This window comes from Brachyhypopomus gauderio, unplaced genomic scaffold (genome assembly GCF_052324685.1).
Source record: "Brachyhypopomus gauderio isolate BG-103 unplaced genomic scaffold, BGAUD_0.2 sc67, whole genome shotgun sequence".
NCBI classification, from domain to species: domain Eukaryota; kingdom Metazoa; phylum Chordata; class Actinopteri; order Gymnotiformes; family Hypopomidae; genus Brachyhypopomus; species Brachyhypopomus gauderio.
The window spans coordinates 1,208,635-1,230,692 of record NW_027506888.1 but is presented as its reverse complement, the minus strand read 5'-3'; the positions used below and the strand labels follow the sequence as shown (position 1 = coordinate 1,230,692).

Here is a 22,058-nt window from a genome sequence, read left to right as displayed (position 1 = left end):
GCACCCACGTGGCCATGTGTGGTCCATGGCAATCTACAAAACACACACACACATATACACATGCACACTCACATGGATGCGCGCACACACATGAACACACATGCACCAACATGCGCAAATGCACAAAGATACATACCACACAGACAAGCCAAAGGCTCCCCACTCCTCTACAGCCTCCTCCCCTGTCTCCTCCTCTCCTCCCCTCCCCTCTCTCCTCCTCCTCCCCCCCCTCCCCTCTCTCCTCCCCTCCCCTCTCTCCCTCCTCCCCTCCCCTCTCTCCTCCTCTCCCCTCCTCCTCTCCTCCCCTCCCCTCTCTCCTCCTCTCCTCCCCTCCCCTCTCTCCTCCCCTCCCCTCTCTCCTCCTCTCCCCCCCTCCCCCTCTCCCTCCCCTCCCCTCTCTCCTCCTCTCCCCCCCCTCCCCTCTCTCCTCCCCTCCCCTCTCTCCTCCTCTCCCCCCCCTCCCCTCTCTCCTCCTCTCCCCTCTCTCCTCCTCTCCTCTCCTCCCTCTCTCCTCCTCTCCCCCCCCTCCCCCTCTCTCCTCCCCTCCCCTCTCTCCTCCTCTCCCCCCCCTCCCCTCTCTCCTCCTCCCCCCTCTCTCCTCCTCTCCTCCCCTCCCCTCTCTCCTCCTCTCCCCCCCCTCCCTTCTCTCCTCCCCTCCCCTCTCTCCTCCCTCCTCCTCCCCTCCCCTCTCTCCTCCTCTCCCCCCCCTCCCCTCTCTCTCCTCCCCTCCCCTCTCTCCTCCTCTCCCCCCCTCCCCTCTCTCCTCCTCTCCCCTCTCTCCTCCTCTCCTCTCCTCCCCTCTCTCCTCCTCTCCCCCCCTCCCCTCTCTCCTCCCCTCCCCTCTCTCCTCCTCTCCCCCCCCCTCCCCCTCTCTCCTCCTCCCCCCTCTCTCCTCCTCTCCTCCCCCTCCCTCTCTCCTCCTCTCCCCCCCTCCCTTCTCTCCTCCCCTCCCCTCTCTCCTCCTCTCCTCCCCCTCCCCTCTCTCCTCCTCTCCCCCCCCTCCCCTCTCTCCTCCTCCCCCCTCTCTCCTCCTCTCCTCCCCTCCCCTCTCTCCTCCTCTCCCCCCCTCCCTTCTCTCCTCCCCTCCCCTCTCTCCTCCTCTCCTCCCCTCCCCTCTCTCCTCCTCTCCTCCCCTACCCTCTCTCCTCCCCTCCCCTCTCTCCTCCTCTCCTCTCCTCCCCTCTCTCCTCCTCTCCTCCCCTCCCCTCTCTCCTCCCTCTCCCCCCTCCCCTCTCTCCTCCCCTCCCCCTCTCTCCTCCTCTCCTCCCCTCCCCTCTCTCCTCCTCTCCTCCCCTCCCCTCTCTCCTCCTCTCCCCCCTCCCCTCTCTCCTCCCCTCCCCCCTCCCCTCTCTCCTCCCCTCCCCCTCTCTCCTCCTCTCCCCCCCCTCCCCTCTCTCCTCCTCTCCTCCCCTCCCCTCTCTCCTCCTCTCCCCCCCTCCCCTCTCTCCTCCCCTCCCCTCTCTCCTCCTCTCCTTCCCTCCCCTCTCTCCTCCTCTCCCCCCCCTCCCCTCTCTCCTCCTCTCCCCTCTCTCCTCCTCTCCTCCTCTCCCCTCTCTCCTCCTCTCCTCCCCTCCCCTCTCTCCTCCTCTCCTCCCCTCCCCTCTCTCCTCCTCTCCCCCCCTCCCCTCTCTCCTCCTCTCCCCTCTCTCCTCCTCTCCCCCCCTCCCCTCTCTCCTCCTCTCCTCCTCTCCCCTCTCTCCTCCCTCTCCCCTCTCTCCTCCTCTCCTTCCCTCCCCTCTCTCCTCCTCTCCCCCCCTCCCCTCTCTCCTCCTCTCCCCTCTCTCCTCCTCTCCCCCCCTCCCCTCTCTCCTCCTCTCCCATCTCTCCTCCTCTCCTCCTCTCCCCTCTCTCCTCCCTCTCCTCCCCTCCCCTCTCTCCTCCTCTCCTCCCCTCCCCTCTCTCCTCCTCTCCCCCCCCTCCCCTCTCTCCTCCTCTCCCCTCTCTCCTCCTCTCCCCCCCCTCCCCTCTCTCCTCCTCTCCCCTCTCTCCTCCTCTCCTCCTCTCCCCCTCTCCTCCTCCTCTCCTCCCCTCCCCTCTCTCCTCCTCTCCTTCCCTCCCCTCTCTCCTCCTCTCCCCCCCTCCCCTCTCTCCTCCTCTCCCCTCTCTCCTCCTCTCCTCCCCTCCCCTCTCTCCTCCTCTCCTTCCCTCCCCTCTCTCCTCCTCTCCTCCCCTCCCTTCTCCTCACCCGTTCCAAGTCCACATCATCGGCCAGTTTTCATGTTTTTGGTGTGAATCTGCAGAATCTCCAACCGCCCAGTTGAGTCAGGGATGCCAATATCAATCTCTCGATCAAACCGACCTGCAATCATAAGAAGTCAAGATGTAATTTACCACCTATGTGAATACATGTGTTTATTTAGGGATAGAGTTTTGTGTGTATTTATGATATGTGTATATTGCTGTATTATATGCGTGAGTGTATGTATATGTACGTATATATTTACATTTTACATTTACATTTAGGGCATTTATCAGATGATCTTATCCTGAATGACTTACAAAGTGCTTTGCAATCTGTTCACAAAATGCATCCTAGATAGTAGCATAGATACCCTTGAACCAGACTACTACTAAACTACAGGAATCAATGCCATAAAATTAAAAACCAATACCTAGAAGTGCAAATAAACATAGATCTAAATAAACATACAATGTAAAGTAGAAGGGTAACAGGTGTTATTATATGTAATATGTGTCTAAATGTACATACACTGCTGCTTGAACGTTTGTGAAGAAATGTATGCGCAATGCCAGCAGAGGAAACACACGTGAGTCCTCAAGCATTTACTTAAGCAGACCACTCAAATGAGACATCCTTGAGAAAAGATTTGAGCCACATTGATTAAAAGGGAGAGGAAACCAACCAAACCACTGTTGTGCCAGGGTGCAAAGCACACAGATCAACAATGCTGAGAGGAAAGGAGACATCTGAGTACATCAGGACAAAGATGGTGATGGCCCATCAGTCTGCAGAATGCTACAAGGCCATCTTCAAACGTTTCCAGCTTCATCAATCCACTGTAAGACAAATAATTTATAAATGGAGGGCACTCAGCATCACCACACCACTGCCCAGAAGTGGATGGCCATCAAAACACCAAGAATCATCAGAGAAATAATTCAGGTCAAGGCCAACCCACACATCACAGCATCTGGGATAAATGTACATGTGTCTACAATCAGGCAAAAAATCAATAGACATGGCATTCATTGCAGAGTTGCTAGATGGAGTCCTCTGCTCACAAGAAAGAACAAAGTTGCATGTTTAAACTTTACCAGAGAGCACTTGGACAAACCAGAGGCTTTCTGGAAGTCCATTCTCTAGACAGAGGAGTCCAAAATCACAATCGCAGGTGCCTTGTTTGGGGAAAAGGTCAACACTGATTATAAAGAGAAGAGAAGCTCCTCCCAACAGAGAAGTATGGTGGTGGAAATGTGAAGGTCTGGGCCTGTAGATCTGGAAGAGTGTAGAGATCCATCAATTTCCACGCCTATCAACAAATCCCAAAAGCACATTTATGGTTTATGGGTTACAGACGATGTTTGGTGGAAGTAAAGGCCACAAAAGGAGGTGCCACAAGCTACTAACTAAAAGCACTCACATACTTTGGCACGTGGCTGATTTTCAGTTACCTTTGTTGAATAAATATATTTTTTAATGTGTTCCTTATTTGGAAGGTCTGCTTTACAAATTGACATTTGGAAATTCATTTAATAAGATAATACATTTTTCTTAGAAAACAATGAACATGTTTGGGTGGTTCACAAACTTTCAAGCAGCACAGAATGCACCTAAAAAAGAAATATATGCATGTAGGTATCTTTGTGTGTGTGTGTGTGTGTGAGAGAGAGAAAGAGAGAGAGAGAGACTGTGGTTCACCAAAGCGGCGCAAGGCAGGGTCCACACTGTTGGGTCTATTGGTGGCAGCCATGACAACGACATGGACGCGCTGTTTCAGGCCATCCATCAGGGTGAGCAACTGAGAAACGATTCGTCGCTCTACCTCACCGTGGGTCTGTAGACATAACACAAAGGTCACGGATACCATGTAATAGGCCTGCAAACCTTAGACAACAATGATTGATACTATGACATGGACATACAGATCTACATAGATAACACAGTGATAGGATGAGATCTGACACCTTGCTGTGGGTCTACAGATATTGCATCACAATCATTAGTATATTTGTCAGATCTCATCCTGTCTTTGTGTCAGATGTCAGGTTGTCTGTGTCAGATGTTCTGTCTATGTATCGTATCTCATATCAGAGCTTGTCCTGAGTTTGTGTCAGTTCCTGTCTTTCTGGCTTTCCTCACCTTCTCTCTCTTGGGTGCGATGGCATCCAGCTCGTCAATGAAGATAATGGCAGGGGCGTTTTTCTCCGCCTCCTCAAAAGCCTTCCTCAGGTTGCTCTCTGACTCTCCCGCCAATTTACTCATGATCTCTGGACCTGCAGGGAGGAGCACATGAAGCACACACGACACACACGTGCACGCAAGTACACACACACACCATCAAGTACACACACACACCATCAAGTACACACACACACCATCAAGTACACACACACACCATCAAGCTGCTCCGTGAATCCAGGCCCGTAAAAAAAGCAACATGAAAAGACTGCAACATACATGAAGAGCAATATCTCTAAAGCCTATAAAACAGGAAATATAAAACAGGAAATACATCCTTGAATGAAATGCAGTTAGAAAGCATCACAAATCTTGACTGACCATAATTTTCTTTCTTTCATCATTTTACAAGCTTTTACTTTTTCTCTCTCTACCTGCTCTAATAATAGATATGATCTGATGTTATTATACTTGGAGTAATACCTCACAGGCACATTGTGTTAGCTGACCTACAGAACACTAGGCAATTCAATAAAGTCTGTTTAAACATTATAGCTGACAGCAGCAATGGTGGGGGCCAAGCACTGTGCTTTGAGAATGCTGAAAATCTTTGTTGTAGTTGATTGTACCACAACATTTGTTTGGCTGTACCACTCACAGCGTAGCATTCTTCTGGGTGCATCAACAAAGATGGATGACATTAAGGAAGTAAGTAATAAGACACCCATATGTCACATATATAGATCAACACTCTTACATAACCCTAAGACGACTGAGCTGACAGAAGCCCTGGCGTCAGCAGCGTGTGTGTTTGTGTTGGGGGAGTACCATTGATAAGGAAAAAAAATGCTCCTGTTTCATTAGCAACAGCTCGGGCCACTAGCGTCTTGCCCGTTCCAGCAGGGCCGTAGAGGAGGATTCCTCGTGGTGGCTGCAGGAGAGACGCAATCAGTCACGCACTTTGTGTGTGTGTGTGTGTGCGTGTGTGTATCGCTGTGTGAGAGAATTTGTGAGTGTTACTGAGAGCTATTGTGACGTGAGAGGCTAGGAGGATGCTTGTGGCGGCACACGTGACTTGCTGCTCCGGGCTGCTGCGTCAGTGGTCAAGTGAATGACACGTGCCTTCACGCCGATGGCTTTGAAGAGGCCCGGGTGGCGCAGCGGCAGCTCCACCATCTCCTTGATCTGGGCCAGCTGCTTGCGGCAGCCGCCGATGTCATCATAGCCGATGTCATTCAGGCTTGCCTCCTCATCCTGGAGGGAGAAACACAGGCATAAAAATATCCCCTTAAAAATAAACGGACCAGCACCAGCATTTGAAATACAGGCTCATAAACATGTAAACAATCACACACACGCGCACACACACACACACACACACACACACACACACACACACACACACCTCTCGTTTGATTGGCTCGCCCTCGCAATGGATGATGGTGTCTGGGGCAACAATGCAGTGAGGTGTGGGGTCTGTCTCTACTACCTTGAACTCCACTGCCCTCATACCTCCTCTAATCAGGAAGATATCACCTAGAGAGAGAGGGGTGGAGGGAGAGAGAGAGAGAGTGGGGGAGGGAGAGAATGAGGCAGAGAGCAGAACTCACATCAGCAAAACATTTCCACGAGATGGTGAAGGAACACCTCCTCTGCCCTGTGCTATCCAGCTGAGGGGATAATCATCATTGGATGTTTATGTGTGTGTGCACCTTGGCCCACACCTTTGTGCACAGGGCGATATGCCTCCAGGAAGTAGGGCTTGAGGAAGACCTCAAACAGGTTCCCGGTCAAACCCTCAATGGTGTCATCAATAGGCAGCACGTGGATGCGTTTGCCATACTTTACATCGGGACAGGCGTGGATACTGACCGTATGCACACATGCAGAGACACAAACACATCATATATAACTAATCATAAACATCACAAACACACCATATATAACTAATCATAAACATCATAAACACACCATATATAACTAATCATAAACATCATGAACACACCATATATAACTAATCATAAACATCACAAACACACCATATATAACTAATCATAAACATCACAAACACACCATATATAACTAATCATAAACATCACAAACACACCATATATAACTAATCATAAACATCATAAACACACCATATATAACTAATCATAAACATCACAAACACACCATATATAACTAATCATAAACATCACAAACACACCATATATAACTAATCATAAACATCACAAACACTCCATATATAACTAATCATAAACATCACAAACACCATATATAACTAATCATAAACATCACAAACACACCATATATAACTAATCATAAACATCATAAACACACCATATATAACTAATCATAAAAATCACAAACACACCATATATAACTAATCATAAACATCACAAACACACCATATATAACTAATCATAAACATCATAAACACACCATATATAACTAATCATAAGCTGATAAGCTGATTACTCTTTAACAGATGCTACTCACCAAAATGTAACAAACAGCAAACATTAAAGGATTAATCAGCATAATTTATAAGCAGATTAGTATTCAGTTAGTATTTGGTCTAAGTATTCAGTTAGTATTTGGTTTTAGTATTGAGTTGTATTTGGTTTTAGTATTTTGTTTGTATTAGTATGTGGATTTAGTATTCATTTAGTATTAGCATTTGGTATTTTGATAATCAGCATAATTTATAAGCAGATTAGTATTCAGTTAGTATTTGGTTTTAGTATTTCGTTTGTATTAGTATTTGGTTTAAGCATTCAGTTAGTATTTGGTTTTACTATTCAGTTAGTATTAGTATTTGGTTTAAGTATTTGGTTTTAGTACTCCGTTTGTATCAGCATTTGGTTGGAGTATTCAATTAGTATTTGGTTTTGGTATTCCATTTGTATATCAGTAACTGCAGTTTTAGATTCAGTACTTAGAATCTTAGTTTCAGTGTTCTGAGTCAGAGGGGTGGTGGTGAGGTCACGACCCACCTGATGACGTCGCCGAGGCGCACACGCAAGTTGTTGCGTGTGACGCGGTTCACGCGCACACGCTCATCGCCACAGGTGCTGTCGGTCAGGGCGATGCAGACGGTCTGGCGACGTTTCCGCCCACGCAACATCACCGTGTCACCACGGAACAACTGCAGCTCCTCCATCTTTGCCTGCAACACACACACACAAACAAACAAACACAATTATGACCACACACACACATAGACATAGGCATACATGCCCACAGGTACATACACATACCACACACAAACACACACACTGACGTGTGCACACATGCTTGCACATGTCGTGCACACACATGATGATTAAGGTATTTTGTGATTAGAGTTTGTTTCATACTAAGATTACTGATTTAGATTATAGTTCAGATTTGAATCTCCTTTGACACAAACAATAATGGTGTTAACATTCAGCTTTTCAGCTACACTACTATTTAAGGGTGTCAACTGTGTATAAACTAACACTATGCTATTTATACATTTTATACACATTTTATATTAAACGATCATGTCTCACACACACACACACACACACACACACACACACACACACACACACACACACACACACACCTGAGACAGACACACACACACACACACACACACACACCTGAGACAGACACACACACACACACACACACACACACCTGAGACAGACACACAATGCTGTTGTCTTCATTGGTGGCTTCATCCACTATGAGCCTGTTGGGCCTGCTCTTCTGCTTCAGGATAGCTGTGGAGAAATCCTCTCCTTTTGGCCTGCAACCATCACACACACACACACACACACACACACACACACACACACACACACACACACACACACACACGTAATCTTCGGGGGATGTTTTAACTTGTGTAACTGCAGTCTTCTGATTCTAGCCCTTGCTCGACCATATGTCAAATCATAATGTACAGTGGGGAAAATAAGTATTTAGTCAGTCACCAATTGTGCAAGTTCTCCCACTTAAAAAGATGAGAGAGGCCGGTAATTGACATCATAGGTAGACCTCAACTATGAGAGACAAAATGTGAAAAAAATTGAGAAAATCATTTTGTCTGACTTTTAAAGAATTTATTTGCAAATAATGGTGGAAAATAAGTATTTGGTCAATAACAAAAGTTCATCTCAATACTTTGTTGTACAGTTGTGATCAAATTTATTCAACCCCCAATGCTGCGAAGGGTTTTATGGAATTCAGTGCACATTTGGAATTGTGTTCATAATGAAATCTTACAAGGACTCGTTAAAGAACTAAATGCAACTAAGATAGCATCAATTTTTTTTGTCATAAAGTATTAAATGGCCTTTTTGTGATTTCTTCATTGACACAATTATTCAACCCCTTTACGACTACCACTCCTAAGAACAGAGGTTCATTCCAGTGTTTTCCATCAGGTATTGAAAACATCTGTGGATGTCAACGAGCAGCAATCAAGCATGATAAGCACCAATTAGGCAGATTTAAAAGGACTGTGATACTCAGCTCCTTCTAGACATCTACTGGTGTGTTTCCAAGCATGGTGAAGGCAAGAGAATGGTCCCAGAAGACAAGAGAAGAGGTTATTGCTCTTCACAAGAATGGCAATGGATATAAAAAGATTGCGAAGTTGTTAAATATTCCAAGAGACACTATCGGAAGTATCATTCGCAAGTTCAAGTTAAAGGGCACAGTGGAAACGTTACCTGGTCGTGGCAGAAAGAAGATCCTGACCACGACTGCTGTGCGCTACCTGAAGCGTAATGTGGAGAAAAATCCCCGCGTGACTGCTAAGGAACTGAAAAAAGACCTGTCAGATGTGGGCACTGAAGTTTCAGCTCAGACAATAAGGCGCGCACTGCATAACGAAGACCTCCATGCCAGAAGACCTCCATGCCATTATGGTGTGAGTTTCTCCTTCATTGAGGAAAAGATACTCTCATGAGGACCAACAAAGTAACTCAGTCATCCTCATGGAATTGTACCGTCTGTGTGGGGCGTACATGCCAGTAAACATTCCCCCATGAACATACACACACAAACACTGATATGGCCCTTCCACCAGGATTATTCCTCCAATGAGTTTGTACGAGAGTCCTGTTTTATTAATATTTAAAATTACCCACTCCAAATAAATGATGAGTACTGTATTTTAACACAGTTAGACCAATACAGCATAATACAAAACAAAAACAACCACACCCTCAATTCAAATGTTCAGACTGAGTCTGTAGAAAGGCTTAAACAAACACTCTCACTCTCCTGCTCTGTTACACAACCAGCACCACACACACACACACACACACACACACACACACACACACTCCAATCCTGTTACACAACCAATACCAGATACACACAGACCCTCCTATGCTGTCTCCTGTTTCTGCATGTGACACTAATCTGTTTTTAGTACGGCTATGTTTACAACAGACTGAACTGCCCAGACACAGAAATACACAAACTCACACAATCGTAAAACACACACATGCACACTGTGATACATATATACACCTGCAGACCTCACAAAGATTGTGGCTAGGGTGTGTTGCTTTAATTGTTTAGAAAGTTGTCAACAAATTATAAACACAAACACACACATAATACACATGAAAAAATACAAACACACAGACACACATACACTCACTCAGTAAAAACACTCAAATTCAGTAGCCACTTTGGTTAGCTTTAGTTGACTGTTTACACCATAACAAATTTGAACTAAACCAAACAAGAAACCATTACTCAAACACATATACACACACAGAAGCGGCTGTTTGCACTCAACTCATTGGCTCCGGTGGTGGGCATGGTTGGAGCAGGACTGTGGAGATCAGTGGCGGCTGGTGCAGAGTGCCTGTTCGTGGGCTGCAAGTCACGCCTCAAGCCCGTCAGTCCTGGAGCTCTGGCTTCTCTGTTCTAAGTCTGGGAGGGCAGCAGTCAAGCTCTCACACTGTGGGCTCCATGGCTGAAGTGCATGTGTGAGGGAATGGTGCCCCCTAGAGACAACTCCCTGTTTTTTTTTTTTGTTTTGTTTTTTTAGTCCTGGATAAAATGTCATGCACACACAAGGCTAATCAACTCACACAACTGAATCAATTTTAAGAATCACACTGGACCCAAAGGTGTATTTGGAATGTCTCATGTCAAACCTTTAATCAAAAAGAATTTCTTAACAAAAGTGACAACAGACAACTGATATGCAATGAATATCGCCCAGACGATACATTTAAAAACATGATTAAATTACACACTGTGCATCACAGAGAAAAAGACACAACCTCTCCGTACCACACTGTGCTGATGCATAGAAATGTAAAAACAAACAAACAAACAAAAAAAAATACAACACAGTTTGTCGGATTTTTTAGGGTTGTCAGGGAAATGTTATCAAACCAAGCTGGAGGTTAATCCCTGCCTGCACATGTGTGTTCCTGTGAAGAGTCCTTAAGAACCTAGGACCAAGCTACAGTAAGACAGAACGTCCTACAACCATCAGAACCAAGTTACAGTAAGACAGAACCTCCTGCAGCCATCGGAACCAAGCTACAGTAAGACAGAACCTCCTACAGCCATCAGAACCAAGTTACAGTAAGACAGAACCTCCTGCAGTCATCGGAACCAAGCTACAGTAAGACAGAACCTCCTACAGCCATCAGAACCAAGTTACAGTAAGACAGAACCTTCTACAGCCATCAGAACCAAGTTACAGCAGGACAGAACCTCCTGCAGCCATCGGAACCAAGCTACAGTAAGACAGAACCTCCTGCAGCCATCGGAACCAAGCTACAGTAAGACAGAACCTCCGACAGCTATCAGAACCAAGTTACAGTAAGACATTTCCTTCTACAGCCATCAGAACCAATTTACAGCAGGACAGAACCTCCTGCAGCCATCGGAACCAAGCTACAGTCAGACAGAACTTCCTACAACCACCAGAACCAAGTTACAGTAAGACAGAACCCTGCTACAGTAAAAGAGGAATGAATCCCACACTGTGATAATGGGATCTGAGCTGTGGTGCAGACACAGTTGATGCTGCTGTCTGTCTAGAACTGAAAGGCAGGTCTGGCCTTTGGCTTGCTCACTGGGGGCTAGGACTCGGCACTTGTAAAGCGGCTTTGTGACAACAACTGTTGTAAAAAGCGCTATATAAATAAAATTTGATTTGATTTGATTTATGGTAAAGGTAACAGCCAGATGAACACAAACAAACAATTAATGGACCTGAAGACCAAGATTTCTGGGACTAACATGGGGTGTGAGGCTGCAAAACACTCTCCTAGTTTGAATTGTGTAACAGGGCTCGGTCCAACAGCAAAGCTGGCCAGCACGTCCATCCTAGAAGCATACACAGTCCTTTGGATTCTAGCTTCTACGTTGGCTACGGTGTTTTTGTGTATGGCCTGACAGGAAGAGCTTGACATTATGGGACTACAAGTGTGCAGAGAAGTGATACAGAGGAGTGATATATGTCCACATGTAAGACAAGGACAGACTATAAGGCTAAATATCTGATCTGCATGACGACGACACATATCAAAGCCTTAGAGAGTGAGAACAACAAAAGACTAAACAGTCAGATCATAAGTCAGTTTGATGTTTGAGAATCTGAGATGTTGGTCAGCGAATGGTGAGACAGGTTGATTCTGTGGGACTTGTGTAAAGTCTGAATGACAATAAAGTTGACTTTGACTTTTGACTTTGTGTATTTTTCAGAAACATCAAAGAATAAAGAGTGCAGTAAGACCAATGCAGACCATACCCTCCCTGCTCTTTAGCAGGTCTACACCAATGCTGTACAGACTAATGACTCCTGAGGCAGTTCATGAACACAGGGTGTCACCTCGGTCACATGCAAGTGATCTCCTTAATCAACATTTTATTTACAGGGCACCTCTGATGTTATAATCAAACCAAATGTCCTGGGTCATTTACATTGTACTTATTATTGTAATAATACTAATAACAGTAATATCAAATTGTTATTAATAATATAATAATTATTAATACAAATATTATTAGCATTACGGTTTTTCATTAATTAAAACAAATTCCAGTATGTTTATTGCTTGTTTATATGGTGAATGTATGACAGGGGCTTTATGAAGTGTCCTGTAAACAGAATGTTACCAAATCTGTTATAGCCAACAGGAATCTACTGATCGTTTCATGTCTGACAGCGTGGGAGGACTGAGAGGGCAGGATTCCTTTCCATGAGCTTCCTAAACATTCCCAGTGGATCCTTAACTGCTTTGTGCTTCTGGGAGCCCAAGTTCAGAATCAAACATCTTCAAAACAGTGGGAATGGTATCAAGCTTTTTGTTCAGCTCAAATGCTGTGTGGTGCTTTAGAAGGCTGGGGTGTCACACAAAGGCGGATTTAGTGGTCAGCGAGCTAACTTAGGAGGACTAAGGTTAACTTGGCCTGACTTAGGTCAGCTCACCTCTGCACCACTTAAGTGGAGTAAGTACCATCTTAAGTCAGCATAATGGTTACTTTTTCTATCCTTTCAATCCTGCCTCACAACGGCTGTTTACACTTTCATCCCTGATCCTACATCTAAGCTCTCACGAAGAGTCTCTCTGGATACCATCTCTTCTCTCTCTCTGGATACCATCTCTTCTCTCTCTCTGGATACCATCTCTTCTCTCTCTCTGGATACCATCTCTTCTCTCTCTCTGGATACCATCTCTTCTCTCTCTCTGGATACCATCTCTTCTCTCTCTCTGGATACCATCTCTTCTCTCTCTGGATACCATCTCTTCTCTCTCTGGATACCATCTCTTCTCTCTCTGGATACCATCCCTTCTCTCTCTGGATACCATCTCTTCTCTCTCTGGATACCATCTCTTCTCTCTCTGGATACCATTCCTTCTCTCTCTGGATACCATCTCTTCTCTCTCTGGATACCATCTCTTCTCTCTCTGGAATTTCTGCTTGGTGTGGAGCTGCTGCTGACTCTACCTACGACACTATGACGCGACAAGGAATTCAGCTTCATATTTACATATTCACAAAAGTCACGCACAGTAACCCATGGTAACATTCTGGTGATCTTGTGCACACTAGTTCGCTGGTGGATCTGAGATCAGAGCAGATACTTCACGCATTGTGGAGTTTATGCATGGACTGTCAATAGGGCAGCATATCACAGACAGTCTAGAATGTGCTAGAGTTAAAAAAACAGTCACAGAGTCTAGAACCTTTACTATGGACCTCGAGTTCTAGAAATGGTGTTCTAGAATCTCAGCAGAGTGTATCCAGACACCAGGCATGGCCCTGTGAAAAAAAAGGCAATGTCACAGCTCTGTAGACTGACTTGTGACTCAGCAGAATGATCCAAATTGAGTTTATCTCCCCATTCGTCACTTGGCCAATGCTGAACTAGTCCAAATGACCCATAGATCAGAAGGTGTGTCCAGTTTTGTATGTAGTTAACAAGTTCCCAAGGGCATGAAATAATCCATCATGAGTAGAACACACACAGGGGTGTCCTCTGTACAGAGAGGGGTGTGCAGCTCCCAAAGCCTCCAGCTCCTCCATAAGTCCTGCATGTAGACTGAACAGATCCCATAACAGAAATGACTGTGTTTACTAGGTCTGCATGCTCCAGATGTACCGGCCGGCTGGCTGGCTGCTTCCTCAGTCATCTGCTGCCCCCTCCTGGACGGCTTGTGCGTCCACAAGGTGGGCTGATGACATGGATCCAAGGTCAAGGTTCACGACCTGAGCAGATGTGTCCCACGCACCATTTTCATCCATCTCAGACGCATCAACAGAGTGGCTCGATTCTTTCCCGCCCCTTGCTGGACGCAGTTCCTTCTCTGGGGTATTCCCAACACTCCGGATCGTCATGGCAGTTCGTGAGTAAGGGCAAAGATAACAGAGCGTGCATATGTGTGTATTGCCTGGGTATGTTTGTGTGTCAGTCTGTACGTATGGGTGTGTGCGTGTGTCCAAACAAGTGTTTTTGGCTGAGTGAATGTACAAGTGTAAATGTGTGTGACTGTCTCGGTGAAAATCCAAGAGGCTTGTTTGTTTGTGTGATTGTGTGTGTGTGTGTGTGTATGTGCAAAACAGCTGAATGTATATGTGTGAGTTTATGTCTCAGCAGAAAGTTCCATCATCTTGAAAGTGGGTCCTCTGTAAAACCTTCACATGGCGCTCGTAGATCTTTAGGGCAGGGCCTAATCTGATTGACAAGCCTGTCAACACATCATTTCGCTGCATCAAGAGGAGAGACTTCCCATCTATTTCCTGTAACAGAAGAAAAGTGCCAGATGTCTTAACTTGTACAGTTCTGTGTTTAATAAAAATGAGTACTGCTAAAGCTGGTTTGGAACGGCAGATCATGAAGTTTATCAGTTTCACATGTAGTTTGATTAAAATATATGCTGAAGCAAATGTGTGAATTATTCACATCCCAAGTTGTACATAAGGTTACACAGAAAAAGGCACAAGTCACAGGGAACCTACATCAAACCTATTTTTATACATTTAAACAGTATGCTGGTTCACTAACCTTTTAATGTTTGTTATGGTGTGTACCTGTGTCTTGAGGGTTTGGTATCCTATGTGCCTCTGTTTTAATGGTTTGGTATGGTGTGTACATGTGTCTTAATGGTTTTGTATGGTGCATACCTGTGTCTTTAGGGTTTGGTATGGTGTGTATCAATTTATTTTAATATTGTTATGGTGTGTACCTGTGTCTTTAGGGTTTGGTATGGTGTGTATCTATTTATTTTAATATTGTTATTGTGTGTACCTGTGTCTTTACGGTTTGGTATGGTGTGTATCTATTTATTTTAATATTGTTATGATGTGTACCTGTGTCTTTACGGTTTGGTATGGTGTGTATCTATTTATTTTAATATTGTTATTGTGTGTACCTGTGTCTTTACGGTTTGGTATGGTGTGTATCTATTTATTTTAATATTGTTATTGTGTGTACCTGTGTCTTTAGGGTTTGGTATGGTGTGTATCTATTTATTTTAATATTGTTATTGTGTGTACCTGTGTCTTTACGGTTTGGTATGGTGTGTATCTATTTATTTTAATATTGTTATGGTGTGTACCTGTGTCCTGAAGGCGAGAGCTTGCTCAGGGAATCCTGCAGCTGTAAAGTAACTGGCGACATCTGCCACTGTCCAGTCCATTGGGTTCACAGCACTAGACTCTGACTTCACAAAGCTAACACACACACACACACACAAAAACAGAGGATGACTGATTTAATCAAAAACACACCCATTCATTCACTCAAAGTCCCTTGATCCTGTACCACCCCCCCCAATTGTCGTTAGCATGACACTGCAACACGAGCCCAAACCGTGCTATAGCCACTTCTAAACACACGGGACAGAGTAGCTCACTGCAGGAGTCAGCATACCCAAGTATTCACAGAGTCGCAAGCTAAACTCACATGGATTGATTTCACCACATGGATAAAATGCGTGTCCAAAGAGAGACGTCGCTGCTACATTTGTTTTGCTCATGTGGTAAGACATTTCGAGACGAACGTGTTTGCTAGTGTTAGGCATTCATTACTGATCTCTTGACTGTCCACTGTAGCTATCCTTACTCCATGAAGGACGTAACCAAACATATTGCAAAAAGAAAACACACACTATGTGTTTTAAAGCCAATGGTTTGGTAGCTTTATAATGTGTCTTCTCTATGATCATTAGTCATTAGTTGAGGGAAACCCTCATGGGTTGGAGCCTTATACAGGCTGCTTCAAGATCAAGACCTCTGTTCTCTCTTTCTCTGCTTCAACACCTCTGTGTTGTCTTTACCTGCTTCAAGACCTCCCTGTTCTCTCTTTCTCTGCTTCAACACCTCTGTGTTGTCTTTACCTGCTTCAAGACCTCCCTGTTCTCTCTTTCTCTGCTTCAACACCTCTGTTGTGTTGTTGTCTCGATATGTTTTCTTCCTTTATTTCATCTTTCCTTTCTCCATTGTCTGTTTTTTTCTTGCATTATCGTTCTATTTCTGTCATTCTACTCACATTCCTCCATTTATCCCTCGTTCCTCAGCCACTCCAGGAGATGCAGAGGGAGTGAGTAGACACGAGGACACACCCACTTCCATCTTACAGCCCGAATCTGCCAAACACACAAACACAGAGCAGAAATTGTAAACAAATTCATGCAAGAAACCAAGACTCAACTGTGTGTGAATCTTGGCTGGGACAGTTAATCACAGCCACATACAGTTTATGTGACTATTTTCTCTAACAATTACTCTACGTCTACAGTAATTCCAACTATTAAGAATTTGAACTTACAACTCTTAATTGGAATAGAAGAAGGAACCTTCACACTGTCTGACATCCCAATGGCCTGGTGGTAAGCAGAAAGAGAGGGAGAGTTTAAGAGAGAAGGAGTGAATAATTATTTAAAGACATTATTTAAAACTGAGAGTGAAATTGGGTGGGTGTAGATTTAGCTGAAGTTACCAGTTTGGTGTACAGGTGTATGCTGGGGTGGAATAACCTGAGTGATTGGTAGACGTAGGTTTGGTTGTGGTTACCTGTATCCTGTGTAGGGTCGTTAGTTGGGCAGGTGTAGGTTTGGGTGGGGTTACCCGTGTATGGACGTGTAGTTGGGCAGGTGTAGGTTTGGGTGGGGTTACCAGTGTATGGTCGTGTAGTTGGGCAGGTGTAGGTTTGGGTGGGGTTACCCGTGTATGGTCGTGTAGTTGGGCAGGTGTAGGTTTGGGTGGGGTTACCCGTGTATGGTCGTGTAGTTGGGCAGGTGTAGGTTTGGGTGGGGTTACCCGTGTATGGTCGTGTAGTTGGGCAGGTGTAGGTTTGGGTGGGGTTACCTGTGTATGGTCGTGTAGATGGGCAGGTGTAGGTTTGGGTGGGGTTACCTGTGTATGGTCGTGTAGTTGGGCAGGTGTAGGTTTGGGTGGGGTTACCTGTGTATGGTCGTGTAGTTGGGCAGGTGTGTTTTCCCTCTGCTCCTCTGTGAAACACCCTGTTCCTGCAGGTGGTACCTGTATCAGTGTTGGACCTACAGAAAGAGAGACCACAGATAAGATATATACCACACAGACAAGCACACACATGCATGCTTTCATGCACAGACCAAAATCTTAGTAACTAAGTATTAAAGCACAAAATATAATAGCTAAACATAAACATTTTGTTTTCACAAAGACATTTCAAGATTTTAAAATATCAAGATGCAGATGCATCTAGAAGGTCTGAGTATTCTGCAGATGCATCTAGAAGGTCTGAGTATTCTGCAGATGCATCTAGAAGGTCTGAGTATTCTGCAGATGCATCTAGAAGGTCTGAGTATTCTGCAAATGCATCTAGAAGGTCTGAGTATTCTGCAGATGCATCTAGAAGGTCTGAGTATTCTGCAGATGCATCTAGAAGGTCTGAGTATTTTGCCTTCAGGCACTTTTCTTATTTTTTCTTTAACTGCTATGATGCATTTTACATATAAGCAGGATCACTGCGCACTAATAACCTGTGGATATCTCTCGTCTCCACTAACACCTGATATATACTTATTTAGTGCCATTAGCCTTCTGTCAGACATCTAGAGGTTTTAAAAAAGCTGTTCGTAATAATGTCTAAGGATGTATGACACCACGGGAAGCCAGTTTGTTCTCGAGTTCTTGAAAAAAAAAAGCAATTCCAGTGTCAAACTCTTCAGTCCTTAGTAGTGGACTTTGACTTTTGTATCCTACTGTAATAATAAACAGATTGCAGAAATATATTGCTTCACATAAAAACAGCTATCGTAGAAGTACCTTCACTGCCACAGGATTCTGCTTCCTGATGAACAGAACTTTTAGGTGACAACGGAGATGGAGGCTGAAACCTCTCTTCTGACATCATTGCTGGTTGGCAGACATCACATGGACTTATTTCAGGACTGGGTGAGAGTGGATCATGGGCTGGACCTGTAGCCTCCACCTGGACACCCACGTTGGCAGACTGGGGGGCAGCCAGTGTTGATACTTCACTCTCCACCTCCATCTTCTCATTGCATTCGCTCTCTGCCTGCATCAGCTCCACCTCCTTCACCTCTTCCTGCATAGGCAGGTGAGGAGACACCAATTAATCAAAGAATAACTGTACTTGCCATTTCTTTTAAGGGGTAGAGGGTGGGTGTTCTGATATGTGGTCGTTGTCCCAATCACAGCACCATTTAACCACGTTCCAGTGTAAACTACCAGTGCTGGATTTATATGAGCTAAAGTGTTAGAGCAGGACAACAAATTCCTCCCTACACAGTTCTATGGACCTGCAGGACTGTGATTTGAAGCCTCTGTGGTAAACCAAGCATGCTCAGTCTGACCACTCGAAGACATGCGTGGCTACAAGTATCCTTTACAAAGCACCTGAATTATACCAAATAAATAATAACTTGGAGCTGTGCAGTGTTGGTGCAAAACATCCAACTCAGTGTGGTCACTACGAACACGGACATTCACGTGTTGAAAATTTCACAGTATATATGCAGAATATAGTATATAAAACCCGCACGAGGCATATTAGCACATGGTAAGACAATGCTGAATATGACACGCCTCCGACCGTTACGTTGTAAGAATGATCATGTAAAGACATCGTTCTGTGACAGTGAGGTGCAAAAATGGCTTTATGACGCGTGCCCCTCAAACGACCGCGTTCTCCTTGCCCTCGCGCGCGACCTCTTTGGCGCCAGGCAGTGTTTTAAAGAGCGTGAACTGGTAGCGCGAGCTTGTTGTTCCGCCGAGACAACCTGTGATGAGACGCGCGGTGTCTCGCGAACTGCCCCTTCCTAACAATAGCTCGGAAACAGCGCAAATGTCCCTTTCAGACAGTGAGATGGGGGAGGGGGGGCACTTTCAATGTCTGGGAGATTGTGGGACAATGTTTTCCAGAAATCCGTCACATGAAAAGAGGAAGTGTTTCGCTGCTATTAAGAGAAAACGCGCAGAACTCGCATCCCTCAGATTGTCGGCGCGCGAGCCGCACGGAACGGAACTAAAGAAGCTTAAGCCACAGGCAGTGGGTGCGCGCGCTCTGCCCCGGCTCGTCATACAGTGGATTTCCGCCATCGCAACTGATTTTTTACCTCGTATGACCGAAGTATCGCACGGAGCTTACGGCTCGCCCGAGAACTGCGCTCTCTCTCCCATTTCTCTCCCTACACAGAAAACAGACGCGAGCCTCGAGCCAGCCCCCCTCCCTCCCTCCCTTTCCATTTTCCGAGCGCGTCTAACTTAACAGACACCGCCTAGTGAAAAATATCCAGCACAACTTTCGTGTGAAAAACAATCACTGACCGCGCCGTCGAAAATCACGGAAACGGATCCAGCCATACAATCCCAACATTTGTCATTTACAGTATCCGTTGTTTGTAGCCCGAGGCGCGCGCATGTGTGCATTGAGTGAATAGTAGGGTGCAGAACAAGAGAAGCGACGCTCGCTCGCTCGCACGCACCAAGACAGACGGGCGGGCGCTGCTGAGCTCCAGTCCGCACCTTTTGTGCTCAGACGCTGAACTGAAACAGGGCACGCAGACAGTTGCGTGTCGAGCGGAACACACGTTTGAGGTGTCGGTTTTTCCCCCGCTCACACGCGGAGCGGAGCCATCACGTTCGCAAAACATACACAAACACGTAAAAGATTATGACCGAGATCTGTTTCCGTGCGAATACGTGCTCCTAAAACTGTTTTGTTGTGATACATCACTTGTGTTGGAGGAAAAAAAAGCGGAAATCAGACGGCGCAGAGCTGCAATGTCCTGTGTTTTTTCCTTTCTCTAAACCATTATCATTTATTTATATGTAGACGGGGTGGAACGCCGCGCGCTGCTCGGGACGTGTTGGAAATATTAAGTTACCTTTTTCACGAGGTGTCTGTCCTGCAGTGCGCTCTTCAGGAGGCGCGCGGACGGCTTGGCCGCCCCCATCCCCCTCGCGGGGACGGTGATGTGGCCCAGGCGGGATCTGCGGAGGCGACCTCTCTCTATCTCGCGCTCCAACACCACTTTAACTCGGTTGCGGGTCAGCTTTTCCTCCGTCTGCCCGGCCTGCGTGCTAAGGTAACCGAGTATCTCTTTCAGTCCCAATAGTGCGTGGCCCCGCAGGGCAACGGAGCCCCTGTTTCTCTCGGATAGACTTCGGACCGCCGCAACCAGCCTATCGCCTAGATCGGCGCTGGTCTGGTCCGGTATGTCGCTGCCGTTTCCAGAACCTTTCGCCCCCACCTTGAGTTTGGGCTTTAGCGGCACAGGCGGCTTGTTTCGCTGAGCCTGGCTGTTGATCGCAGAACTAGCGCTCGGACAAGTTTTCTGTTCCTTTTCTTCATCGCCCTCGTGGCAAAGACTGAGCGTCTCCTCTCCTCCGACCCGTTTACTTGGACTTGAAGCATCGTCCTCCCCGGTGCCGCTCTCCCGACAGGGCGAGGAGCGGGTGCCCCCCGTTTGCGGGATTAATCCCCCGTCTTTCGCTGCACTTGCTTTCACGGCACAGCCTCCCGCGACGGGGCTGCTCGTTGCGCCACAACTAACAAAACTGTTTCCGCTAGACACTGACAAAATCTTTTCTGCTTTCTCCTTAGTGGGGCGTGAGGTGTGGGGTAAGGGGTCATAGCACGGGCTCGCCCCGGGCGGCTCGGGCTCCTGATCATCGCACTCCTCCTGCTCCGTGGGACTGTGCGCGCTGTCGCCGTTGTTGTTGAAATTGGCGTGTTTGGTTTGTTCACCCACTGACTCGCCGCTGCCGCTGCTATTGTCGTTCGTCTGATCAACCTTCTTTCGGCATTTTCTTTGCACTTTAGCGGCGTTTCGATACGAGATTGAGCCCTTGTAACTAACTTTAAGTACAGTTTGTTCCTGGATCAGTTTATCTAGTTCTGCCCGGGTTCGGTCCGGGTCAGACCCGTGTCTCCTTCGGACCATTCGACAAATTCTCTCAAGGTCCGGTCTGGCTTTCCTTGACCGCAGAGAATCGATGGTCTCCAGGATCCATTCTCGATATCTTGGTTCAGACATGTTTCGGTGCAGGTTCCGTTGGATTTGGCCGAGCGCCTCGGTCTTGTTGTCTCCGAAGTGACGCTAAAGAGCTCCGATCCGCTCCGAGCCCGGCTGGGAATGAAGCGGAAGCCTTTCTGTACGCCTGCGTTGCCCACGATGTGCGCTTAAGGTGGACTGGTGAAGAGAATCCTCCGCTACACAACAACCCTGATGGGGATGATTTAAGGTGGTATTGCAGTTACCTTTTCAATGGTCTTTTGCGCACCTTTTCCTCGGTCTTTTGTTAATATTATTTGGTGTAGCAAGTTAGTGTTTTCCATGACTTCACATTAAAGACGTATACATCTACATAGTTTGCATTTAGGAGAGGCTAATATTCCTTACCACAAATATATTTATTTTTTACAAGAGATTAAATAGTCACCATGTAAACGATTTTTTGGATTGTAAACAACACAGACGTGTTTCCGCCATTCTGAGACATTTATATTGGCAATTCTAAAACTTATTTCAGAGAACTATGAATGTAGAACGGAGCAGGTTAATATTCTACATCACATCCCATAGATCCTGTTGATGAACAAAGAAAAAATTAAAACAAGTTATCATCACAATCTGAATTAAATGGAACCAATCATGCCTCGTTGTGGTATTTATGGTATTTACACAAGTAAAACTTTATTGGAGTGAAAAACACCACCATAGAG

General features: G+C 46.0%; 2 protein-coding genes across 2 annotated transcripts; both read right to left on the bottom strand.

Moving 5' to 3' along the window:
• Nucleotides 1–21: 21 nt before the first annotated feature.
• On the bottom strand, nt 22–10,311 carry LOC143490880 (transitional endoplasmic reticulum ATPase-like). Its single transcript, XM_076989421.1, has 11 exons — nt 10,152–10,311; nt 8,030–8,141; nt 7,360–7,532; nt 6,085–6,227; nt 5,766–5,896; nt 5,483–5,614; nt 5,189–5,291; nt 4,322–4,455; nt 3,881–4,016; nt 2,186–2,299; nt 22–33 (listed from the first exon to the last, which is right to left on the bottom strand). The coding sequence occupies exons 1-10, from the start codon at nt 10,172–10,174 to the stop codon at nt 2,202–2,204; spliced, it is 1,185 nt and encodes a 394-aa protein (XP_076845536.1). The 5' UTR covers nt 10,175–10,311; the 3' UTR covers nt 22–33; nt 2,186–2,201.
• Nucleotides 10,312–10,489: 178 nt separating this feature from the next.
• On the bottom strand, nt 10,490–21,456 carry samd1b (sterile alpha motif domain containing 1b). The gene is made up of 7 exons (XM_076989401.1): nt 20,218–21,456; nt 18,134–18,416; nt 17,288–17,382; nt 16,653–16,707; nt 16,374–16,470; nt 15,442–15,556; nt 10,490–14,623 (listed from the first exon to the last, which is right to left on the bottom strand). Exons 1-7 carry the CDS (start codon nt 21,367–21,369, stop codon nt 14,474–14,476), a joined length of 1,947 nt encoding a protein of 648 aa, XP_076845516.1. The 5' UTR covers nt 21,370–21,456; the 3' UTR covers nt 10,490–14,473.
• Nucleotides 21,457–22,058: the final 602 nt, after the last annotated feature.